Source organism: Leuresthes tenuis, unplaced genomic scaffold (assembly GCF_036924035.1).
Source record: "Leuresthes tenuis unplaced genomic scaffold, fLeuTen1.0.hap1 SCAF_13, whole genome shotgun sequence".
Taxonomy (NCBI): Eukaryota; Metazoa; Chordata; class Actinopteri; order Atheriniformes; family Atherinopsidae; genus Leuresthes; species Leuresthes tenuis.
In genome coordinates, this window is record NW_027325367.1 from 5959602 (window position 1) to 5979422 (window position 19821).

Consider the following 19821-nt stretch of genomic DNA (forward strand, 5'->3'; position numbering starts at 1 on the left):
TTAAATGAACTAAAACTGATTATTAATGGTTTAAGCACAACAAAATCTGCATTTTTCCAGTGTGCACAGTTCTTTTAACACGTTTAGGTTCAAATCATTTCATCAGAAGTAAAAACAGAACCTTTTTCAGTCTAAAGTCCAGACTAAAACAATTGAATTTAAGTCCCTGCTGTAGGTTTTTGGTTGAATAATGTGACAGAAAGTAAATCAGTAATTTTTTCATCTTAGACCATCAGTTAAATGGGAAACAAAGCAAAAACACCTCAAAGACCAGTTTTTTTTTTTCAGATCCTTTATTTATCACCCTCTTCCCAAACCTCCCAGAGCAACAATGTACACAAAAATAAAATTCTCTCACAATGAAATAATAATTAAAAAAAAAAAAAACAGTGCAGAATGACAGTGGTCACCATAAAGTCCACAAGAACTACATTCAGAGTTTTTCCTACAAACACAGAAAAGTACAGCGGGTAACAAAACCATCACGATATGTGTCAAAGAGTCCAGTTTCTCCTGCTTTCAGAACAGCGGCCGTGGCGTTTATCATAGAGTCGAGGCATCTCTGTTCGATAGTGTCTACTCCCATAGTGTTGCCATAATTACCTTCTAAATGTGGGTTATTAGGAGGAAGAAGAGTCAAAACCCTCCTATTTAGTGCTTTGGTTGAGAGAGGAGTATGAAGTCTAAGTGGCAGAGAACGTAGATTCAACAATATACATCAAATTTAATCAGAGTTTTGTGAATTAGTGTCAGAAAGTACAGACGAGGGCCTGCCCAGAGGGGGAAAAACAAAGAAAAATATTTACATCCACTGTGTACAACTTAATTTATAAATACATTTTAGGTATAAATTAGAAAAATAAAACAATAAACCTACTGTAGTACTATCAACTACTGCTACTCTCATTTTAAAATGCCAGTCTGATTATTAACCCTCTTAATATTTGGTGAAACAAATCAAAAAGGCACAGCAATTAATTAGATCAATTTATCCCTGCAAACGTCTACGAGCCACAACACTAAAACCCCATCGCAAAAGACAAAGTATAAATTAAGACCGTTTATTTTTTACCAATAAATGCAACAAAAAATTTAAAATAAACTTCCCACACTCAAGCAGCATCTACACTAGCAACACCGGTTTCTTTAAATAAATTAAGGCTTTACGGGGGTTTGCAACTAGTAGTTGGAGAGAACCCTGATTTTCTTTCTTAAATCTCGGTTTCTGTTCCTCCTGCGTCATACGGTGCAGCTCCAGCAGATTTAAGATCCAAAGTTTCTGGAAAGGAGAGTTGGAAGAAGGGACTGAAAGAGGCAGCAGCTGATTAGCTTAGCGTGAAGACGGGAAAGAGCTGGTCTGGTTCAGGCCGAATGGAACTAAATCCACCTTCGTGCACCTCTGAAGCTGCTGAAGTTGAAGAGCCACACTTTTGATGATTTACTGTTTTCTCAGAATATTTAATTATGCTTCTCTTAGAAAACAAGCAGCTGTGCTCTGAAGATGCTTTGAGCTTTTAAACAAAGAAGCTTAAATTGATAATGCAGCTTCTTATTAATTAATGGATCAACCTGCGGCAGTATTTTAAAGATAAATATTTCCACTTTTTAAGGTTTCAATTTAGTGATTTTCTTTGACATTTACGACAACAAACTTAACAGATTCGGGGTTTTGGGCTAACTTTAGTGGTGTTGGTGCTGATTGTGATACATTGGACAACAGAAAGCCATTTCCAGTCTTCATATGTTTCTAAGCTAACTGACTCCAGGCCAGTTTCACATATATTGAGTTATATTGTTAATCTGCTTGGCTTACTCTCGGCAAGAAGGCAAATAAGTAAGTAAGTCATTTTAAATAAGCATGTTTTAAATAAGCATATCTCCCATCACATTGAATGATTCCTTTAACTCAAAGAGTGAATTGTGGATGAAATTGTGTGCTGCAGTGTTCTAACTGCTCCTACAAATATACTCTCCTATGTTCACGGTTTTAAATGCTGTACAGTTGCACCCCCTTTACCAACTTGGTACGTACACGCAGCTCCGCCTCCTCGGGAGCTACACGTAGACCAGGTCTCGGCCCTGTGTCGCTGCCTCCTGCGCCGTGCCCTCTGACTCCGCCTCGTCCTCGTCATAACCCTCGTACTCGATGGGTTTGGGGCAGCTGTAAGGGTGGCCGTTGTCGTCGAAGAAGCGCCGGAAGGTGAACTCGTAGAAGGCGTGTTCGGGGTGCTTTCCGTTGCGGAACCAACAGTTCAGGGTGTCGTTGTGGTTGTTCTCGCCATCGCTGCTCCGCAGTTTATCCGGGTCCACTGGGTCAAAATTGGAGGTGTCTGTGGAGTGAGCGATGGTGGGGATGTAGGGCGCGACCTGCTGCCTGAGGTCGCTGGAGAAGTCGATGCTCTTAAAGAAAGGGTGGGCTTTGATTTCATCTGCCACGCTCTTACCGAGGCGGTCCTCAGGGCCGCGGCACAGTTTGACAATGAGATCTGACGCCTCTGGGCTGAGCTTGGCTTGCGGGGGGATGTGCAGCGTGCTCTTCCAGTTTATCACCTGATTTCAACATGGAGACAATGTTGAGATGCAAAGAACTACGTGGATGCAAAACGGTTCGTTGCAGGCGCCTCACGTACCTTCAGCTGCGTCTCCAGCGGCGTGTTCGCTAAGAAAGGCGGCTGTCCAACAACCATTTCATACAAGATGACACCAACGCTCCACCAGTCGCAGAGCTGGGTGTACCCTGCAGAAGTTGAAATGCATTTTACATCAATCACACAGGAAATAACGTCTCTGAGGAGGGTTTGGATGTCTGTGAGCTTCTCTTTTTAATTTAAATGCAACTCATTCTAATCAATGTAGCTTATAAAATCTAAAGGCCACAGATAAAGGCTAAAGTCATTTTAAAGGTCAGTACATAGCGAAAAAAAATGGAGTAAAACGACTACTTCCTTAGCTTCTCACATTTCTTTGACAGCATATTGGCTAAACTGCTCTTTGATAACAATGATTTGGCACATCATCGATGAAACAGTTAATCAAATGTAGTCAGAATCTGAGCTTCTACTGTGAAAGATCAACTCTTTAGCAGCTTCTCGCCGCTCCTCCGACAGATTTCTGCTACACATCCTATCGATTACAGAAAAGGGACAAAGTAAATGTCAAACTCTGGTCCACTGCACCTGTTCTGAGCAGCACTTCTGGTGCGATATAGTTGGGCGTTCCCACCAGTGAGTGAGCCAGACAGCGCTGGTGTTGCCGGGCTTTTCTCCTCTCCAGCGGCTTCAGGCGGTCCGTGCAGCGGCAGTTAGCTGCGTCCTCCCACTCCTTACTGAAGTCCATGCTGTCCTGCCTCACATGGTCTCCTGCACAGAACAAAAATGATCACTTTATTCATTTTACTGTTCGGGTTGGTTGGATTTATCAGTTATCAAAATGTAAACATCTGTGGCTCGAAACAACTCAATAACTTTTTCTAGAATAAATCTTCTAAACTAAATATTTTCAGCTTCATAAATACATCTTTTAAGAATTTTTCTGTCAGAAGGTCATATAATTATTGGTGAGCTTCTGTTTACACCGAATAACTGGACGGATATCCATAATGATTGAAAATATTCTCTTTGATTTACACCTGAAGTTCACATTTGAACTGAAGATAAGATCATTCCCACCAGCATCATTAGTCATACAAACTTGCTTATGTCATATCCATAAAATCCTATTTGTAACGTGCAAATCTGCATCATTTCTTGGGAGCCAACAGCAACTAATAAGACAAGAATCAGCAAACACAAAGAAGTAATTCATCTGGATACTATATATCTTAACAACTGAGTTTTAACATCTTCAATGAGCGGTTGTGGCTATTTCTAAGTAGACTACAATAGAAAATCATATGCTTTTTACCAACACTGCCAAGTTATTCCTCATATGGCTCAAAAACTCACCACAGGTTCAACACCTCATCAAAAATGATTTTACCTTCACAACTAGTTTATTTAAGAGTAGCTTTTAGTGCTCAAAGCACATCCCGATGAGTTTTCTTTAGGATAAATAACATCCATGTCTGTAACTGCCTTTCAGACCTGGACCAACATTTGTGTGCTTCTAATTTTCCAGGCAGCTGAGATGTGAGTGTTAAAAATAAAGAGTTTAGTGAAGCCTTTAGGTTTAAGGGTTTCAGGCTCTTTCGGAAGACACCTTTGGTCTGAATGGCTTAAGTTATACTTGGGATAATATTTGTCATTCCATTCCATAAATGAGGCCACAGACTTCATATAAAAGGTACCTCTACTTATGCATAGAGCCATAGTCTAAACTAATTTACCATGAGAGGTAGTCGAAGTTGACACTCACCACTCTGGTAATACTTGGAGTCGTGGGTCCAGCGGAAACCAGTGCAGAGCCCAAAGTCGGTTAGCTTTATGTGTCCATCTCGATCTATGAGGATGTTGTCTGGCTTGATGTCTCTGTGGATGAAGCCCATCTTGTGGACGCTCTCCACAGCGCAGGTAAGCTCTGCGATGTAAAACTGAGCCAGCTCTTCTTTGAAGATGCCGAGGCGGATGAGAAGACTCATCATGTCCCCTCCAGGAATGTATTCCATGACAAAGTACAGGTTGTCCTTGTCTTGGAAAGAGTAGTAGAGCCGCACCACCCACTCGTTGTCCGCCTCAGCCAGTATGTCCCTCTCAGCCTTCACGTGAGCCACCTGGTTTCTCAGCAGCACGTCCTTCTTGCGTAGCGTCTTCATGGCGTACAGCGATCCCGTGTCCTCCTTCCTTGCTAAGCACACCTCACCAAAGGCTCCAATGCCGAGTGTCTTGATCCGCTTGAACATGGACTTATCCATCTTGGCACGCTTGAGCCGGATGTAGTTGGATTCCTTCTGACAGAGCATCATACGCATCTGCTCCTGGGCTTCTGAAGACAAACCCACCTAAGAACAAAGCCAAAAGTCAACAGTCAAATACAAGCCACAAGAAAAGCTTTTCACATGTAGCTCTTGGTTAGAATCAATAGAAACAAATGACAACACTGATGGAAATTAAACAAACCACTGCAAAATGTATTAAAAATGACTTATGGGACATCTTCCCTAAGCGTTCATCATCATTTTATCACAAAACAAAAATGTGCAAACAGTGTCACAGCAGTGAGATGGAGGTCATGGGGTGGCATGCGTTTTCCTCCGCCACAGAGGGTCACATGCTTCAATGCTTTAGTTCACTGAGAATACAGATGTCAGACTCAGGCCTTACTTGACTAACTGATGTGTGTGGACTGTTCTGTGCCACAGGACAGCAGAGATACTATTACCTTTCAGATCAGCTGTTAGTGACAGCGAGGAGAAAGAGAAAGAAAGAACAGTGAAGAAAAAAGAGCATGACAAAGGTCAGAGATAATCCAGTGATGACAAGATAAGACAGAAAAAAAGGTCAGAAAGAAGCAAAACAGTTAATTTTGAGCTAGTCTTTGAGTGATGTTCTCACCCTCTGCATCTCACTCTCCAGCTGCTTTCTCCTCCGAATTCTCTGCTGATGGTTCTTCAGGATATTCTCTACATGTTGCTCCATAAAGAACTTGAAGGCCTGTGGAGAGTACAAAGGGACTCTTCCAGACTCCCCTCTACGCTCTTCGTCTTTCTTGTTTCGGCGGACAGGAACAGGCGATGTTGTGATTTGCTTCCTCTCCTTCTCTGCTGTGCTTTCGGGGGTTTCTGACACCTTCTCTCTGGAGTTATCCCCACTGCAGCTCTCTTCCTCTGCAGGCTCCTCTCTGCTAGTGCCAAGCTTATTGGCCCCTGCGTCGTACGCTGGAGGGCAGGGTGCAGCCTGTTGCTGGAGAAGGTGCTTAGGATAGGGTGGAGGGGGGCCCTGATAGCTGGGTGCTTCTGCTCCAACAGGGATCTGAGGGACTGGAGGTGAGGGTTCTGAGTAGGCAGGTGCAGCTGGAGATGGTGCGACCTGCTGCATCCACGGGGGGTGTGTGGGAGCGACGGCAGTGTGTAGTTCAGGCTTCTGAACACGCATGCTCTTCACGGGCTGCAGGATGGGGGCCTGCGTAATGGCAGTGACAGTAGTGGCAGAGGGCTGGGAGCTGGCAGAGTGAGAAGGTCTGCCATTGAGCTGGTGGTTGTTGAAAGAGTTGGAGCGGACCGGCATGTTGTGCTGCCAAGATGGAGACAAGTCCTGGTTACTGCTGGTACCAGAGGAAGACTGGGGCTGATTAGAGGTCAGAGGAGCCTGGGTCCAGGACTGAGGAGGACCCAAGTTATACAAGTCAAGGTTGTGGCTGTTCCGGTTTGAAACCATCATGGACTGAGGCATGTTTCCACCATTGAGATAAGAAGGAGAGGATGCAAGACCTCCTGCCTGCTGGTCTGTGGGACTGTGCCGGCTGCTCTGATTGATAGGATAAGGGGGAGGGGGCTGTCTGCCGCCCCCAGGCATGTAGTCCGTCTGAGGGTTACCATTCTGAGTCCTGCTGGAAGGGAAGGTGAATTTATTCCCTCCAGAGCTTTGCATTATGATGGGCTGGTGGCCCACAGGCCCAGGGCTAATCCCACGCTGATTCTGAGGTGCTTGAGTTGGGTAGCCATCGGGCCAGGCTCCCTGGGGTACTGGAGATATGCGGGGTGCAAGATAATCCATATTTCCAGAGTAGCGCTTGGTTGATGGGTTGCTGTCCCAGGATGATGCAGGAGGCATGGCACCACGGTTCGGTGGAGGTGTGACACTTCGCATCTGAGGTGGCAGCGGAGGGTTGACTCTCTGGCTGTTGGCAGGGTGGCCCTGGGCGAAGGCAGGAGGTGGTCCAGGGCTGTCTGAGCGGTACATCATTCCATCTACCATGTGAGGACCAAGTCGCGGAGCCAGGGACTCCTTAGAGCCTTTCCAGCTTGATCTTCTCAGCACAGGCTGCTGCATATGAGAGGACCCTAAACACAAACACAAAGGATTAAAAACAGGGCAAGACAAGCAGAAGTCCCAGATCCTTAAAATTATATCAAAGCTGAATGAAAAAATTAAACCACGATAATATCAGTGAACCACGTATCTACCTGGAGCTTTCAGGCCTGCAGAGTTTGGGTTGGCAACAGCCATCTGCTCCCTTCCAGAGTCATGGTAGTTCACCTTTACCATGTAGTCTGAAGAAACCCCGACACGACGGTTGTTTGGCTTGAGAGACAAAAACAGAACAACTAAGTTTGAATCATGTAAATGGTCTAGAGGCTGAGGTGACAACTTACTGCTTAGTAACAATCATCTATGATAGAAATGTGCACCAAATCCTCATATTTAAAAGGAAGAGGAGGATTTGGCTTGTAAAATATCATTTTTCTGCAGCTCTGAATTTTTTCTTCGATCAAGTTTGGGCACATCTGCACTGCATACAGTATCATTTCATGCCTGCACTGGATGTACTCACTTAAATCAAAGGCAAACCACTTTTTATTGTCAACTGTAGAAGCTCGCCACTTTACTCTGCATACCTGAAATTTTCCAAATAATTCCATTCTAAACAAAGTGAACCCGGTGATTATACTCAATCACAGAAGTATGAAGAGAATGAGAGCCTGTCACAATAGTTCTTGACAAAGAGACGAGAGAAACGCAAAAACACTTCTCTTACCTCTTCAAACCCAACACATGGGGCTTCCAGCAACATTTGCTTGTTAATGTCAGGACCTGAAGCGTTGGGCTCATTATTTGATGGAGGGTTCACTTCAAAAGGTACTAGAGACTTGCGGATCTGCTGTAAGGCCTTATGGTAGGGATGTTTAGGGTTACTGCTGCGTCCTTGTTGCCTTGGATCTTCAGGGTTTTTTCCTGGTGCACAACTGTCCGCTTTAGGAGGGTCTGAGGGTTTGGGCAAGTTGCGCAGGCTGTTCCGTATTTCCTGCAGCATTTGTTGACTGTTGCCGCTGTAGTTGCTGGCGGGGAACGTTTTGGGTCTCATCTGTCTGTGCCCCTCGGGTTTCTCCCCTCTCCTCATGTATGATGACAATGAGGGGGGACCTTGCCAGTCCAGGGTTGCAATGATAGTGAGGGTGTCTGATTTCTGACCTTACATCTGCATTCTGCTGCTGGAGGTATTCAAAGGCAATATGAGATAAATAGACAGCCTGAGTACATGCCATGTTACCAAACAGGTTGAGCAAATGGGACAGAGAGGAGTAATTAACAGAATTCTAGATAAACACTTGCCAAGTGGAAAACATTTTTGTGACATATGGGAATTAATAAGGTCGATTTAACTGCTTTACTGCTTTCCTTTGAGCGAAACTGTTATAATTTTACTGTAAAAAATAATTATCTTTTAAAGTCTATTTGTGATTTGTACATTTGCTAGCTTTGTTAGCACTGTATGCTAACAGAGCGCTAGTTTTAATGCTAATTCTCCGGCGTCAGGTACGGTAACATTTAATGCTAAATATGTTTGTTACAAACATCTAAATATATCAGTTCATTAGCATCCAACGGGTGAGTAACTGTAGTTATTATAGTTTCAGTCTGTGCCAAATCAAATGGCACAGTAATGCTTACGCGGCCTGTGTGTTAAAGGCATCCATTTGCTGCTATTCAACAACAGATTACGATTTAGCCTGCTAGCTTGGATCACAACTGGTAATAGTTAGCTTGGTTGGACAACTTACCGCCGTCTTTAACTGCCACTTTTCTCCACACTCTTCCTATTTCAACAAAAAAGGGGGGCAGCTTCACCTTCTTCCGCGTCAAGGATGCGATTAAACTTACAATGTCCTTGTTGTGCCGTGTTGGCTGGTTCCTAGTCGTGTTGAATTCCTGGGATGTCTGAATGACAAGTTTAACATCGATAAGCTACACTCAAAGCTAACGGCTCTCACTTCCGGGCGCTGGGGCTTTCATAATATAAGTTCCGTTGACAAAAATGTAAATGCGTGTATGGTTCACAAACTCGACAACCAGAAATAAAACCTATTAGGTTAAAACTATCAGTAGCCAAGTAATACCACGTTTAAACGCTTTATCTGAATCTTATTCCATTGAAGAAATTATGTGAACACAAAATGGGATATTAATGTGTTGCATAAATTAAAAAGTCACCTAAACACTTAATCAGGCTAATTTGACATTAAATACCACACATCTCATCATTCTAATCTGGAAATAGTTTCATGAAGGCACTTTTATTTTAAATGAAAAGCTGGAAGTGCCCCGTGAGATTGTGTTACACGAAACATGGGAAACTTTATACAAGATACCCGGATGAAGCTTGTTTTTAAGACAATTACACATTTTAATCACAGCAGCTGTGGCACCTCAACTTAACTATAATCAGTAATGCTGGTGTTTGAAGAGGGAAATATAAGCTTCATCAGTCTTAAAAAGTTAAACAAGAACTCAAGAAATTTGCATGAATTTTTTTTTTCATTTAATATTCTTTTAAATGTGTTCTGTACAAAATATATTGTCGAAGTGAGCAATTCTGCTTGGAATGACTTACAGAAATGTTCAGTCATAATAATCCATCTCTGCAATAGCTGCTCAGGAAGCAAATACTGTATTGGATATAGACGAGAAATACCAACTGTTTTATCACAGTATTTTGGGGCACTTTGTATGATCAAAACATGACAAAAAAAACAAACAACCTTTGTGTCTGAAATGAACAGCAAATACACATCTTCATCCACATCTTGTAGTGCATGCACCAATGGCTCTTTTACATCGGGACCTGTCTGTTGACAAAAATAGCCTCTCCATCAGTCCCACAAACAAGGCACTGGCCGAGCACGTCCAAGCTGTTAACGGACAGCGTCTGGCTGGGCAGCATGTGTGTCGTCTCCAGACGGCCTTTACTGGAGTCTCCGCTGAGCCAGGCGCTGATGAGGGACTGGTTCCCTCCAGCTGGAGCCGTCGCACTGCGATACATCATGCTGCTATTCTTGTCACCTGGCAACACAACAGTAACACTTGTTACAGGGTCCTTAAAAAAAAAAAAGAGTACCATCATAACTAGTATCTGAGAATTCATGAAGATTAATTTGGTTGTATTGTCTTGTGTGTGATTATGAGCTCTTGATACAGCAATTTATTCAGAAAATGTGGTGGCTGGTTTTGATTTTGTCAAGACAGAAGATGACAACCAGGATGAAAAATTAAAAATACACATGTGCACAAAGTACTCAAAGTAAATGTATTGAAGAAATGTTTTATCCTGCATTAAAAGCAGAGCAAAATTGCTGCCTGTTTTTGCACCTTTTCCACTAGCTTAAAACTATCAAATGAAGACACGATAATTCTCAGTGATACCATAATACACTTGCATCATCGTCACCTAATCCAATAATATTTGCATCACACAGCCTATTTTTGGCCTGCATTAAGATGCTGTTTCTCAACAGTCTGTAGTTGCTTTTTTCAGTGTCCAACAGAATAGAATAATAGAGTAGGTAGTGTATTCTCAAATAAAACATAATACTTCCAACCCAAATTTGACTTGCCTTGCAGGAAGGAGGGCATGTCTGAATGAGAGGAAGTCTCCCAGTGCAGCAAAGAGCCATCCTCTGAGCATGTGAACAGATGATCTGGGTTGGTTGGATGGAAGTGGACCTCCCACACTGTCCGAAAACCAAAGAGAAACTTACAAAAGATTCGTAACATATATGATGCTCGAAAGTTAAAGGTTCTTTTTTCGATTGGGTAAATTATCTGACAACGGATCTCACTTTCAGCTGAGTGTGCCTCCATAAGCGAGAAAGGTGCATTGCCTTGTCTGACGTCCCAGACGCGGAGCATGCCGTCTTGGCCTCCCGTGGCTACAATGTGCTGTTGGTTTGGATGTCTGTCCACACAGTGCAAAGGAACTCTATCTCCTGACCTGGTGCAAAAACAAATATAAAAAATAAATAAATACATCAGCAAATACAGAAAAATACACTAAGATAAAGTATATAAACTGATTTTTCAGAGATCTCACAAGGATAGAATCTGGGATGGTGAGTTGCTTTGTTGTCTTAAATCCCACTTCTTCAGCTGACCGATTGAGTTCACAGTCAAAATCTCTGTGGTCCTCAGGTAAGTTACAGCATGAATCGTGCTGCTGTCTGCATTCTCTAGGAGAAGTTAAACATGAACATTAACTTGACACGAATTGAGATACACGGCAGTCTGTCCACAGCGGTTAATCTTCACCTTACCTATGGTTCGAGTCACTCCCTCTTGGTCAGCTCTGAAGATGATGATCCTACCGTCCTCACCAACTGTGACGATCTCAGGACTGCTGCACACGACTCCAGTACAGGGAGCATTGTCACAGGGGTAACAGTGTGCTCCTGCCCAGTGCTGAGAAACTGAGATTGTCTGTAATCAGGACAGGAGTGAATATGAAATTAAACAGCAACGATATTCCATATCACATGTAGTGGGTTGCCCAATATTTAGATGCTTTAACTGCCCCATATTTACATCTTAAACAGTTATAGCATTGATATGACAAAAACCCTGACGGCAGAATAGAATTATTGATTATTTCAAACTGAGCAAACATTTTCCACTGCAGCCACAAAGCAGAGGATAGCTGCACTGCAATAGTCCTGCTCAGTTTCCGGTCCCTTCTTCTACATTGTGGTGGACACTTGAGAAAGTCTTGCTCTGTTAAGCAAGTTTGTGCTTTGGAGAGTGATTGTGCTTTCAGATGTCAAGCCTTCTGTTGTGCGCTGGTTGTATTCAGCTGTGTCCGAGGCTGATAAAATGAGCTTTTTTTTATTTTACAGCTTCACACCTGAGAGCTTTCCACTGACAAAAAGTTGCAGGATGATTCAGGCAGAAGACCAACTGCTTATCCAAACATCTTGTACTTTGAGCAGGACAAATCACTTCACAATGACTCCCAATGTTAAAAGGCTTATCGTGTAACTACAGTGTGTAAAACCTGACTGCACCTGATTGTTCTGGTGGTGGCGGAAGATGGTGACAGCTCCGGTTGACGAAGCTGTGACAATTCTGTCTTGGTCCAAAAACTAGAAGAGAAGAACAACAACAATGTTTATAACTGAAGCACATGAGCCCTGTTGGTTGGTGTCATTCCTTCAGACAGTAATTTGGTCTTTATTACACAAAGACTTGATTGCTGAAACTTACATGTTTATGCAAACATACCATTTACAGACTTCAGTAAATTCAGAATCAAGCTGCCAGACTCCTCACCAATTGCAACAGAAGAGAACACATAATCCCAATTCTTGCCTCTCTTCACAGGTTTCCTTTGTCTTTTAGAATTTATTTCAATATGTTGGTTGTTACTCTTAAGGCACATCTAGAACTGGCCCCTACATATATCTCTCCAAAAGAACCGGGATGGAGCCTGAGATCTTCTGGTTACAAAATCTAGGTTGTAAACTAGGGATGAGCAGGCCTTTTCTATCACTCTGGAACGATCTGCCAGAGGAGATCAAACACTATTTAAAAAATGTGCTTTTACTTTAAACCTGTAGGGTTCTCTTTTAATTTCCAATTACTGTCATTCAATTTGATAAGTTTGCTTTGACGTGTACAATACAAATATTTTTAAATTATTATAATCATTGCCATATTTATCATTGACAAATTCAGATAATTGTTTTTAGAGCAACATTTTCCCATCCCTTTCAGCAGGACAAACAATAAATGCTTTCAAGTACTGACTGTAGGTCACAGTGAGCAAATCAATACTGGATGCAGTGATGTGATAACATATTCCCAACACTGCATCCATTATAGCCCAATCGATTCATTTCAGATTCAACTGAGTGTCTTACTTGAAGGTCAAGAACGTCTCCATCGTGCTTGTGCTCACATAAAAGCTGTGGGTCTCCTTCAAATCCATCTTCCATACCAGAAGTGCCATCACTCCCAATAGACCAAATGGAAATCTTGTTGTCCTGTTAGAAAAACACGTTGGAGCTTAAATCATATTTAAAGAAACGTTCGTGTCTTACCAAATACCTTTGTCAATTATCAGTAACTATTATGCTTTTCCTCAAGATATATAGGACTTATGGCTGTAATCTACATCAGATGCATTTATGCTAGTAATAAACCTGTTCATGCTGTAAAAGTTTGCCGAAAGAACACATAACGCTTGATAAAACATCTCGAGTCAGTTTTTGACTGTTTCAATGTGTATAGATGAACCCGAACAGCAAAAGAGACAACACTGCATTCTTTTCGTATTGGTTCTGGGTCACTCCAACTCATTTTGCCTGCCAACTTGCCAACCTCGTTGTCCCACGATCCGGTCGCAAAGATGTCTGGTTGTTGTAAATTGGAATATGATACTGGGCGCCATCTCGTCTTGCTGATTTTCTGGGACACGTATTTAGCATTTATACTCTCCATAGGAACAGAAACTGCTTCTCCCACTTAAAATGTATAATCTATATTAGCTTAGCATTCATTGACAAGGAAACAATATACGCGCCTGCTTCTTCGTACGTAACTACGGTAGCGCAATAGGACCAAACAACTAAAACAGCTTTTTGTCACCAATAACGATTGTCTGCCGCCATCTAGCGGCCTGAGTTTATGCGACTGCGGCAAATCTGATAAAGCACTGAGTGACAGAGGAATGTGGCTTTCCTTCTTTCAACAAACATTGGCCTCGACTCATATCTGATGAGATTAATTATTAAATAAAATGACGCTGTTTTATGTTAGGGCGTGTGTCTGAATTGCGGCCCTGCAGTAAAATAATTTAGATGTCTGGTGACGTATCCGCCGCTCCGCCGTCTGCTCTGGAGGTTGTCAGCTTCATCGGTAAAACAGTTGGCGCAGGCGCGGCACTGACAGCTGCTGTCTACTTACTCCGCAAAGTCTGCTTAATAATGGCCTGGAAATCTGGAGGAGCCAGCCATGCAGAGCTTGTTAACAACCTCCGCAGTAAGTTTAAATGCATTTTAAAGCGGTAGCACCGACGCCTTTATCGAAGCATCGCTGGAAAACTGGTTTGGAGGTTGGGGTTAGCACAGGAGCTGCATTTAGCTGGTTGCTAAGCTATTTGCTATGTTGTTGACCTAGCGATACCCCTTTCTCCACCCCTTTTCCCAAACCACGTTTACGTCGTGAAACGGATACATGGTACCGTCGTTGCAGAAAACGAAACTAACTATAGACCCTAATTACATATTCGTTGCGTGTAGTCACAGAATAATTACACAGCTGCAGTCTTGTGTTAGGTTAGCTTAGCCTGCTAGCTGTATGTGCGTCATTTAAGACGTTGTAGTAGCAGCGCGGCTAGCTGAGTGCCCTGCCCACATCCATTGACGGCTGTCTGTATCATTCCCCGAACTTTCACGTGAATGACAATGACAGCTGTAAATGTCAGGCCAGTTTCTGGAGGGCCTTTGTTGGTGGATGAGGGGGAAAATGACAAACTGCTGTGTCACAGCTGCGCTCGGTTCGCCAGTTGCAATAAAAGAGGAGTGCCACCCTGATAGACGGTTGTTAACGTGGTGCTAATTTAACTATGATCAATGCCACATGGTTTAATTCAGATGATGTCAGTCATTGTCAACTTCTGTAAAAACTCGCACTCTGACATATTACTCGCATGCATATTGCAGATTATTTTCAGTGGGGATGATATCTGCACAGAGTCAAAGTCCATTTTTACTATTAAGTATCTACCAGGTCTATTTATATTCTGCGCAGTACGGTATACCATTGCAAACTGTAATCATTTTGCCAAAAGCTGAATCGTTTGACGGGATGGAAATGACAGAGATCGAATTGACCGTATGTTGCATTTCTACATTTGGAAATAAACTGTTATCTGTTACATAAAGTTTAAGTTTAAACAATCTCACTAGTTTTTAAAGTTCAATAGAAACGACCAAATTTACTGCTGGAAACAAGCAACACCAAATAAATTAGTCTTAATGACTTTTAAGACAATTTTCACCTCTGTTTCTGTCTATAATGTAATTTATTTCTAGCATCAGAACAGTAACACAGTTAAAGAAAGCCTTTTACGTTTCTGTTATGTGCTATATGTGGTCTTATTGGATACACAAATGGCTGAAATGTAACCGTGAGTTTTTATAATCTGCACTTAAGCAGGTCACATGCAGATTGCATGCTTATTCATACCATTTTATTGTCTCTGTCCTCCTGGCTCAGGACTGGAGGAGCCAGGCAGTAATAGTTGTTTTCAATCTTAAATGCCTCATTAATTTCTGCAGGACATATAAGGCTTCAAGTTATACAAGAAACGGGTAAAAAAACGAACAGGAATTTGTGTTGGTTTTTTGTATAAATTCTGAGAATGAGAGAGGGAAGGAAGAAAACACCTTAAAGTGTACATTTATTGGTTATTTTGATTCCTGAATTTAGTTGTAGGTATCCATCTGGCAGCTTCTGTGGTTTATTTGTAATGTTACCTAAAGTGGCACATGGCTCAGAGGGTGAGGGGGTGAGTAATGAGAGCCGGCTGGCATTGGCTTTTCCTGCTTTTGGCACAAGATGCTGCAGGAACTCCTGAGTAGGGTTTATAATCTGAAGACAGCAGCACTTCTTGGGGGATCTTTTCTCCCACGATCATAAGCTTCACTTACATACACTATTTCTGCTTAGAGCAAGTGTAGCGTCGCCTGTTTTTATGCTGCAGTCTTTATTTCACCTGACATATTTCTGGAATATTCTCATGTTTTTATTATCAGGTTGTGATAACCATTTAATTATCACCCTGCTACAATTTTCATACTTTTCTTTCCTTTTTGTCAATGTTTTCCAGTTTTGACCCCATATATTCCCGTTCATACATGTATTTTGCTTGCGTGTAACATTGTACAGCCTCTGTCACATACCATACTTTGTGTATTTTATATTTATTACATGTGTAATATATGCAGCTTTCTGTGGATAATTTCATACCTGTAACACACACACACACAGCTCTGTATGCATCTTATTTCCTCCCTGCACTTTCTCCAGTATTCTCATTTTCACTGTTAGTGTTATTGTTACTTCCAGCTCCGTTTTCATCCCTCATAAATGTTAAAATAATTTCACTCTGCCTCAGTAAGTTTCTTATTAAACTCATTTAGTTATGTTTCTCTAATTTAAAGGGGTGGGTGATAGGGAAGAAATTCTCCCTCTCAGTACATGTGATTTATATAATGCAACATGAACGCAGGAAATGTTCTTGAACATGCATTAAAAAAATGTTAAGATTAACAGACAGGATTTTCTGCTTAAATGTATGACACATCACCACAGTGATGCAATAATATAGAAATCCAATTTGCTTTAGTGCAGTTGTGCCTATTGAGTTGGAAAATAACCCCAATAGTGTAATAAACAGAAGGTTAAACAGGGATAGAGACCAGCTCTGATGTTTGTTACATTGCGCACCACTTATAGCTGTATTCGTTTGTTTTAAAATGCTCTTACTGGTGTGTCATTCTGCCTGTGTTTCCATAATATACGGTGACACAAACTCTTTTGGCTTCTCAGAAAATGGCATTATCAAATCCGACAAGGTGTATGAAGTCATGCTGGCCACAGACAGAGCACATTTCTCTAGGTGTAACCCTTACATGGACTCGCCACAGTCAATAGGTACGTTCGCCCGCTTTATCATTAAAGCATTATAGACTGAGCTATGAGGAATGAACTAACTAAAACTATGTTTTTCTTTTTCACCAAAAGGCTATCAAGCAACCATCAGCGCCCCACACATGGTATGAACTTCTAAATATTTCCACACCCTGCAAATCACCACTTTGAACAGATTTTGCAAGCTTGTTCCAACAAAGTCATTGAAAATCTCTTATTTTTTGTGGATAACTATGAATTTTAGCTAAGCCTACTGTCGGCATGTTAGATTGTTAATGTCAGAGGTCAAACGTTTCAGCAAATAGGGGGACAAACAAAATGGTTTGATGATGGTCAGCTCCACGTGCCTTTCAGAGGTCAGCCTCGTGTTGGCTAATGACAGATGCAGTGCTGACTGATGGGTTATAATGTGCTTCTCTTGTTGACTCCGCCTCTCCATCCAGCATGCCTATGCACTGGAGCTTCTACACGATCAGCTGTATGAGGGAGCCAAAGCTCTGGATGTGGGCTCCGGCAGTGGAATTCTGTCCGTTTGCTTCGCACGAATGGTGAGCCACACACATGACGGGTAAACATATACAATTTTTCTTTGGTAGAATTGTGATGTAGTACACTGATTTAATCCCGTAATACGCCAACCAATCAGTGTAGAATCAGATAAATAGTGTTTAATGGTGGTGAATTTCCGGTTGAACTGAACACGATCCCCACATGTGCTTTCCAGGTAGGTCCGAAAGGGAAAGTTATAGGAATTGATCACATCAAAGAGCTGGTAGATGATTCTATAAACAACGTGAAGAAAGATGACCCCAGTTTGATAACATCGGGCCGAGTCAAGCTATTAGGTAAGCTATCACGGATGAAGCGTGGCATTTCTCTTTTTGAACTCTGCACCCACTCTGCAGGAGGGTTAAAGTACAACCAGGTCATTACCCGAAGTGGTCGTGTATATGTTTTTCTAAACTTATTATTTACTTGTGTGTTATGTCTGTACATTCCAGGTTTATAAATCATCTTACTCATTGATTCTGGTATATCTGGCTTCAGCCTGCAGAATGAGGTGGTGTTCAGCTTTAAACATATTTTAAATAAAAAGTAACGTCTTTTTCTTTGGTGTTTTTTGCTGATATCAGACAAAGCGAACAATTTTAAGTTGTTGAGTTGAGAGTTGTTTGAGTACTTAAATCTGTGACAAGAAACTAGATGCCATCTGGAAAATGTTATTTTTTTAGTTCTGAGCTTTATTTTGGTTGTTTTCACGCAGCTATGTTTTTATTTGGGACGCCTACTTTCTCAGATTAAGTCGGTGAAAAGGATCAACAGATTTTTCAGTGATGAGCACTGTAGTTGTGACAGCCAAGAAGTGGTTGAGGACATCGTCAGCGTTGTGTGGAGTCTGGCAGGCTGTAAGTGATCTCCTGCTGTGTTTCAGTGGGAGACGGGCGAATGGGCTACCCAGAGGAGGCACCGTATGACGCCATCCATGTTGGTGCAGCAGCGCCCAATGTCCCCCAAGCTGTGAGTCTCTGAATACTTGAAAGTCTTTTGAATTCAGAGTCTTATTGTTTCAGTTCACATTGAACAAAGAATGAACGAATGTGCCTGTTGTTGCCGTCCTTTTCATCCATATGCCGTTAAGTCATTTACCTTGTGGCTCTACCAGCTTTTGGACCAGTTGAAACCGGGCGGCCGGCTGATTCTACCCGTCGGCCCAGCGGGGGGAAATCAGATGCTGGAGCAGTATGACAAGATGGAGGATGGCAGCACCAAAATGAAGCCCTTGATGGGGGTGATTTATGTGCCTTTAACAGACAGAGACAAGCAGTGGTCCAGGTGGAAGTGACTTCCTTCTCTCCCTCCTCCCCCTCTCTCCTTCTCACAGTGGCAAAGGTGAAACGGTGTGGCTTGGAGCAGGCAATGGATCACAAGAGGCTGATTTTTGCTGCTTGTTGACATTTTTTGCTTCTTCCATACCATACCAGCAAGCTGCACGTTTCATCTTATTTTAACACCTACTTCTAAATTGTGCAATGAGAACTGCCCGACTAATGCAATTTAATTTTTTAAAATTGAATCTTTTTGGAGCCTAAAAGAAAAAGAATGCATTGGCAGAGGCCCAGTGTGGGGGTTTATTCTTGGATTTTGGAAGCACGACTGCTATTTCAATTTGGATGTTAAGTAGACTCTAAAACAAAACTTCTCACCCCGTTTTGTTTGATCTTCTCTGTGAGATGTGGAAACAAACCAGCTACTGTGTGACGTGTATGTTGACAGTGTATTTAAATGATTTGCACGTGGTTCTAACTTCTCACTGTTTGCATGGCAGGAGGGTGGCTTCTCGCACGTTCCCTTTTCTAACATTCGTATTTTCTCTTTCACAGGGATGAACTTTGAAGAGGAAGGCAGTCCACCTTTAATAATCCACCTTTAAGTTTGAACCTGGAGAAAATCTGGAGGGGATCAGAGAGCCCTTGACATTTTGTTTAAAGCATAATAAAACATGCTCTTTTTTGTTTAAGTCTAATGAGGGACTAGAGTATCACAGTGATGACAGCCCTGAAGGGCTGTGAAGAAAGACTGATTGAAGCTCAACACAGAAATTTTCAAGATGGGCTTTTTTTTTTCTTTTCAGGCCTGCATCTTTTTGGTTATATACACTTAAACTGCTGGATTTTAGGTTTGTTTTTCTTTTGTGGTTTCGCCGTTTGAATTGCAGTCAGACATTTTTACAGCATTACATTTCAGCAGGATCAAAGCTGAATGCAGGAGGATCGCAGGGCAGCGATGGAGATTACTGGAGCCTCTTAGATAATTCACCTAGCTACAGTGTGCGTGTGTGTGGATCATCTAACTGTAGACGTCTCTGCTAAACTATGAGCTTTTCTTCCCCCCGTCAGCAGTATTAGGAACACAGACACAGGGCAACACTATGGCTGATGTAACCCACACAACCAGTTTGATGTGCTGCACTCTTAGGTCACACATTAAGCACGCTACACATTGGATCCATACTGACCATACTCCAAAGACAGCAGAGCACTTATACCACCGACGCTCGTGCACATACAGGGCTGCGCTTTCCACCTGGTGATGTGTTGCTTTCCGCAGCTGGTTTCCATTTACAACTTGTGCAGGCTCCTCTGGTGACTTGACACTAAATGGGACAGTCACTGCTTTGCCAAAATAAACTAACAATGTAAAGCAAACAGATGTCTGATTTATTGAAATGCTAATTAAATATCTT

The 19821-nt window shown here is 42.2% G+C and overlaps 3 protein-coding genes across 6 annotated transcripts; 1 reads left to right on the forward strand and 2 right to left on the reverse strand.

Annotated features, from left to right (window-relative positions):
* Positions 1-282: 282 nt before the first annotated feature.
* lats1 (large tumor suppressor kinase 1) lies at positions 283-8851 on the reverse strand. 2 transcript variants are annotated; one of them, XM_072361725.1, is made up of 8 exons: positions 8657-8851; positions 7633-8083; positions 7061-7178; positions 5490-6937; positions 4354-4936; positions 3177-3359; positions 2631-2737; positions 283-2550 (listed from the first exon to the last, which is right to left on the reverse strand). In XM_072361725.1, the coding sequence occupies exons 2-8, from the start codon at positions 7993-7995 to the stop codon at positions 2056-2058; spliced, it is 3297 nt and encodes a 1098-aa protein (XP_072217826.1). In that variant the 5' UTR covers positions 7996-8083; positions 8657-8851; the 3' UTR covers positions 283-2055. The 2 variants fall into 2 exon arrangements, with proteins under 2 accessions (XP_072217826.1, XP_072217825.1); XM_072361724.1 differs by having other exon boundaries at positions 7633-8086.
* A 551-nt stretch (positions 8852-9402) lies between these two features.
* nup43 (nucleoporin 43) lies at positions 9403-13495 on the reverse strand. The gene is made up of 8 exons (XM_072361660.1): positions 13242-13495; positions 12782-12904; positions 11927-12004; positions 11183-11345; positions 10963-11098; positions 10712-10863; positions 10487-10603; positions 9403-9935 (listed from the first exon to the last, which is right to left on the reverse strand). Exons 1-8 carry the CDS (start codon positions 13359-13361, stop codon positions 9706-9708), a joined length of 1119 nt encoding a protein of 372 aa, XP_072217761.1. The 5' UTR covers positions 13362-13495; the 3' UTR covers positions 9403-9705.
* Positions 13496-13759: 264 nt separating this feature from the next.
* On the forward strand, positions 13760-19783 carry pcmt (protein-L-isoaspartate (D-aspartate) O-methyltransferase). 3 transcript variants are annotated; one of them, XM_072361663.1, is made up of 8 exons: positions 13760-13901; positions 16476-16580; positions 16671-16702; positions 17021-17125; positions 17302-17422; positions 18010-18095; positions 18241-18366; positions 18959-19783. In XM_072361663.1, the coding sequence occupies exons 1-8, from the start codon at positions 13847-13849 to the stop codon at positions 18962-18964; spliced, it is 636 nt and encodes a 211-aa protein (XP_072217764.1). In that variant the 5' UTR covers positions 13760-13846; the 3' UTR covers positions 18965-19783. The 3 variants fall into 3 exon arrangements, with proteins under 3 accessions (XP_072217764.1, XP_072217763.1, XP_072217762.1); XM_072361662.1 differs by having other exon boundaries at positions 13762-13901; positions 18241-18467; XM_072361661.1 differs by having other exon boundaries at positions 13763-13901; positions 18241-18410.
* The last annotated feature ends 38 nt before the right edge of the window (positions 19784-19821 follow it).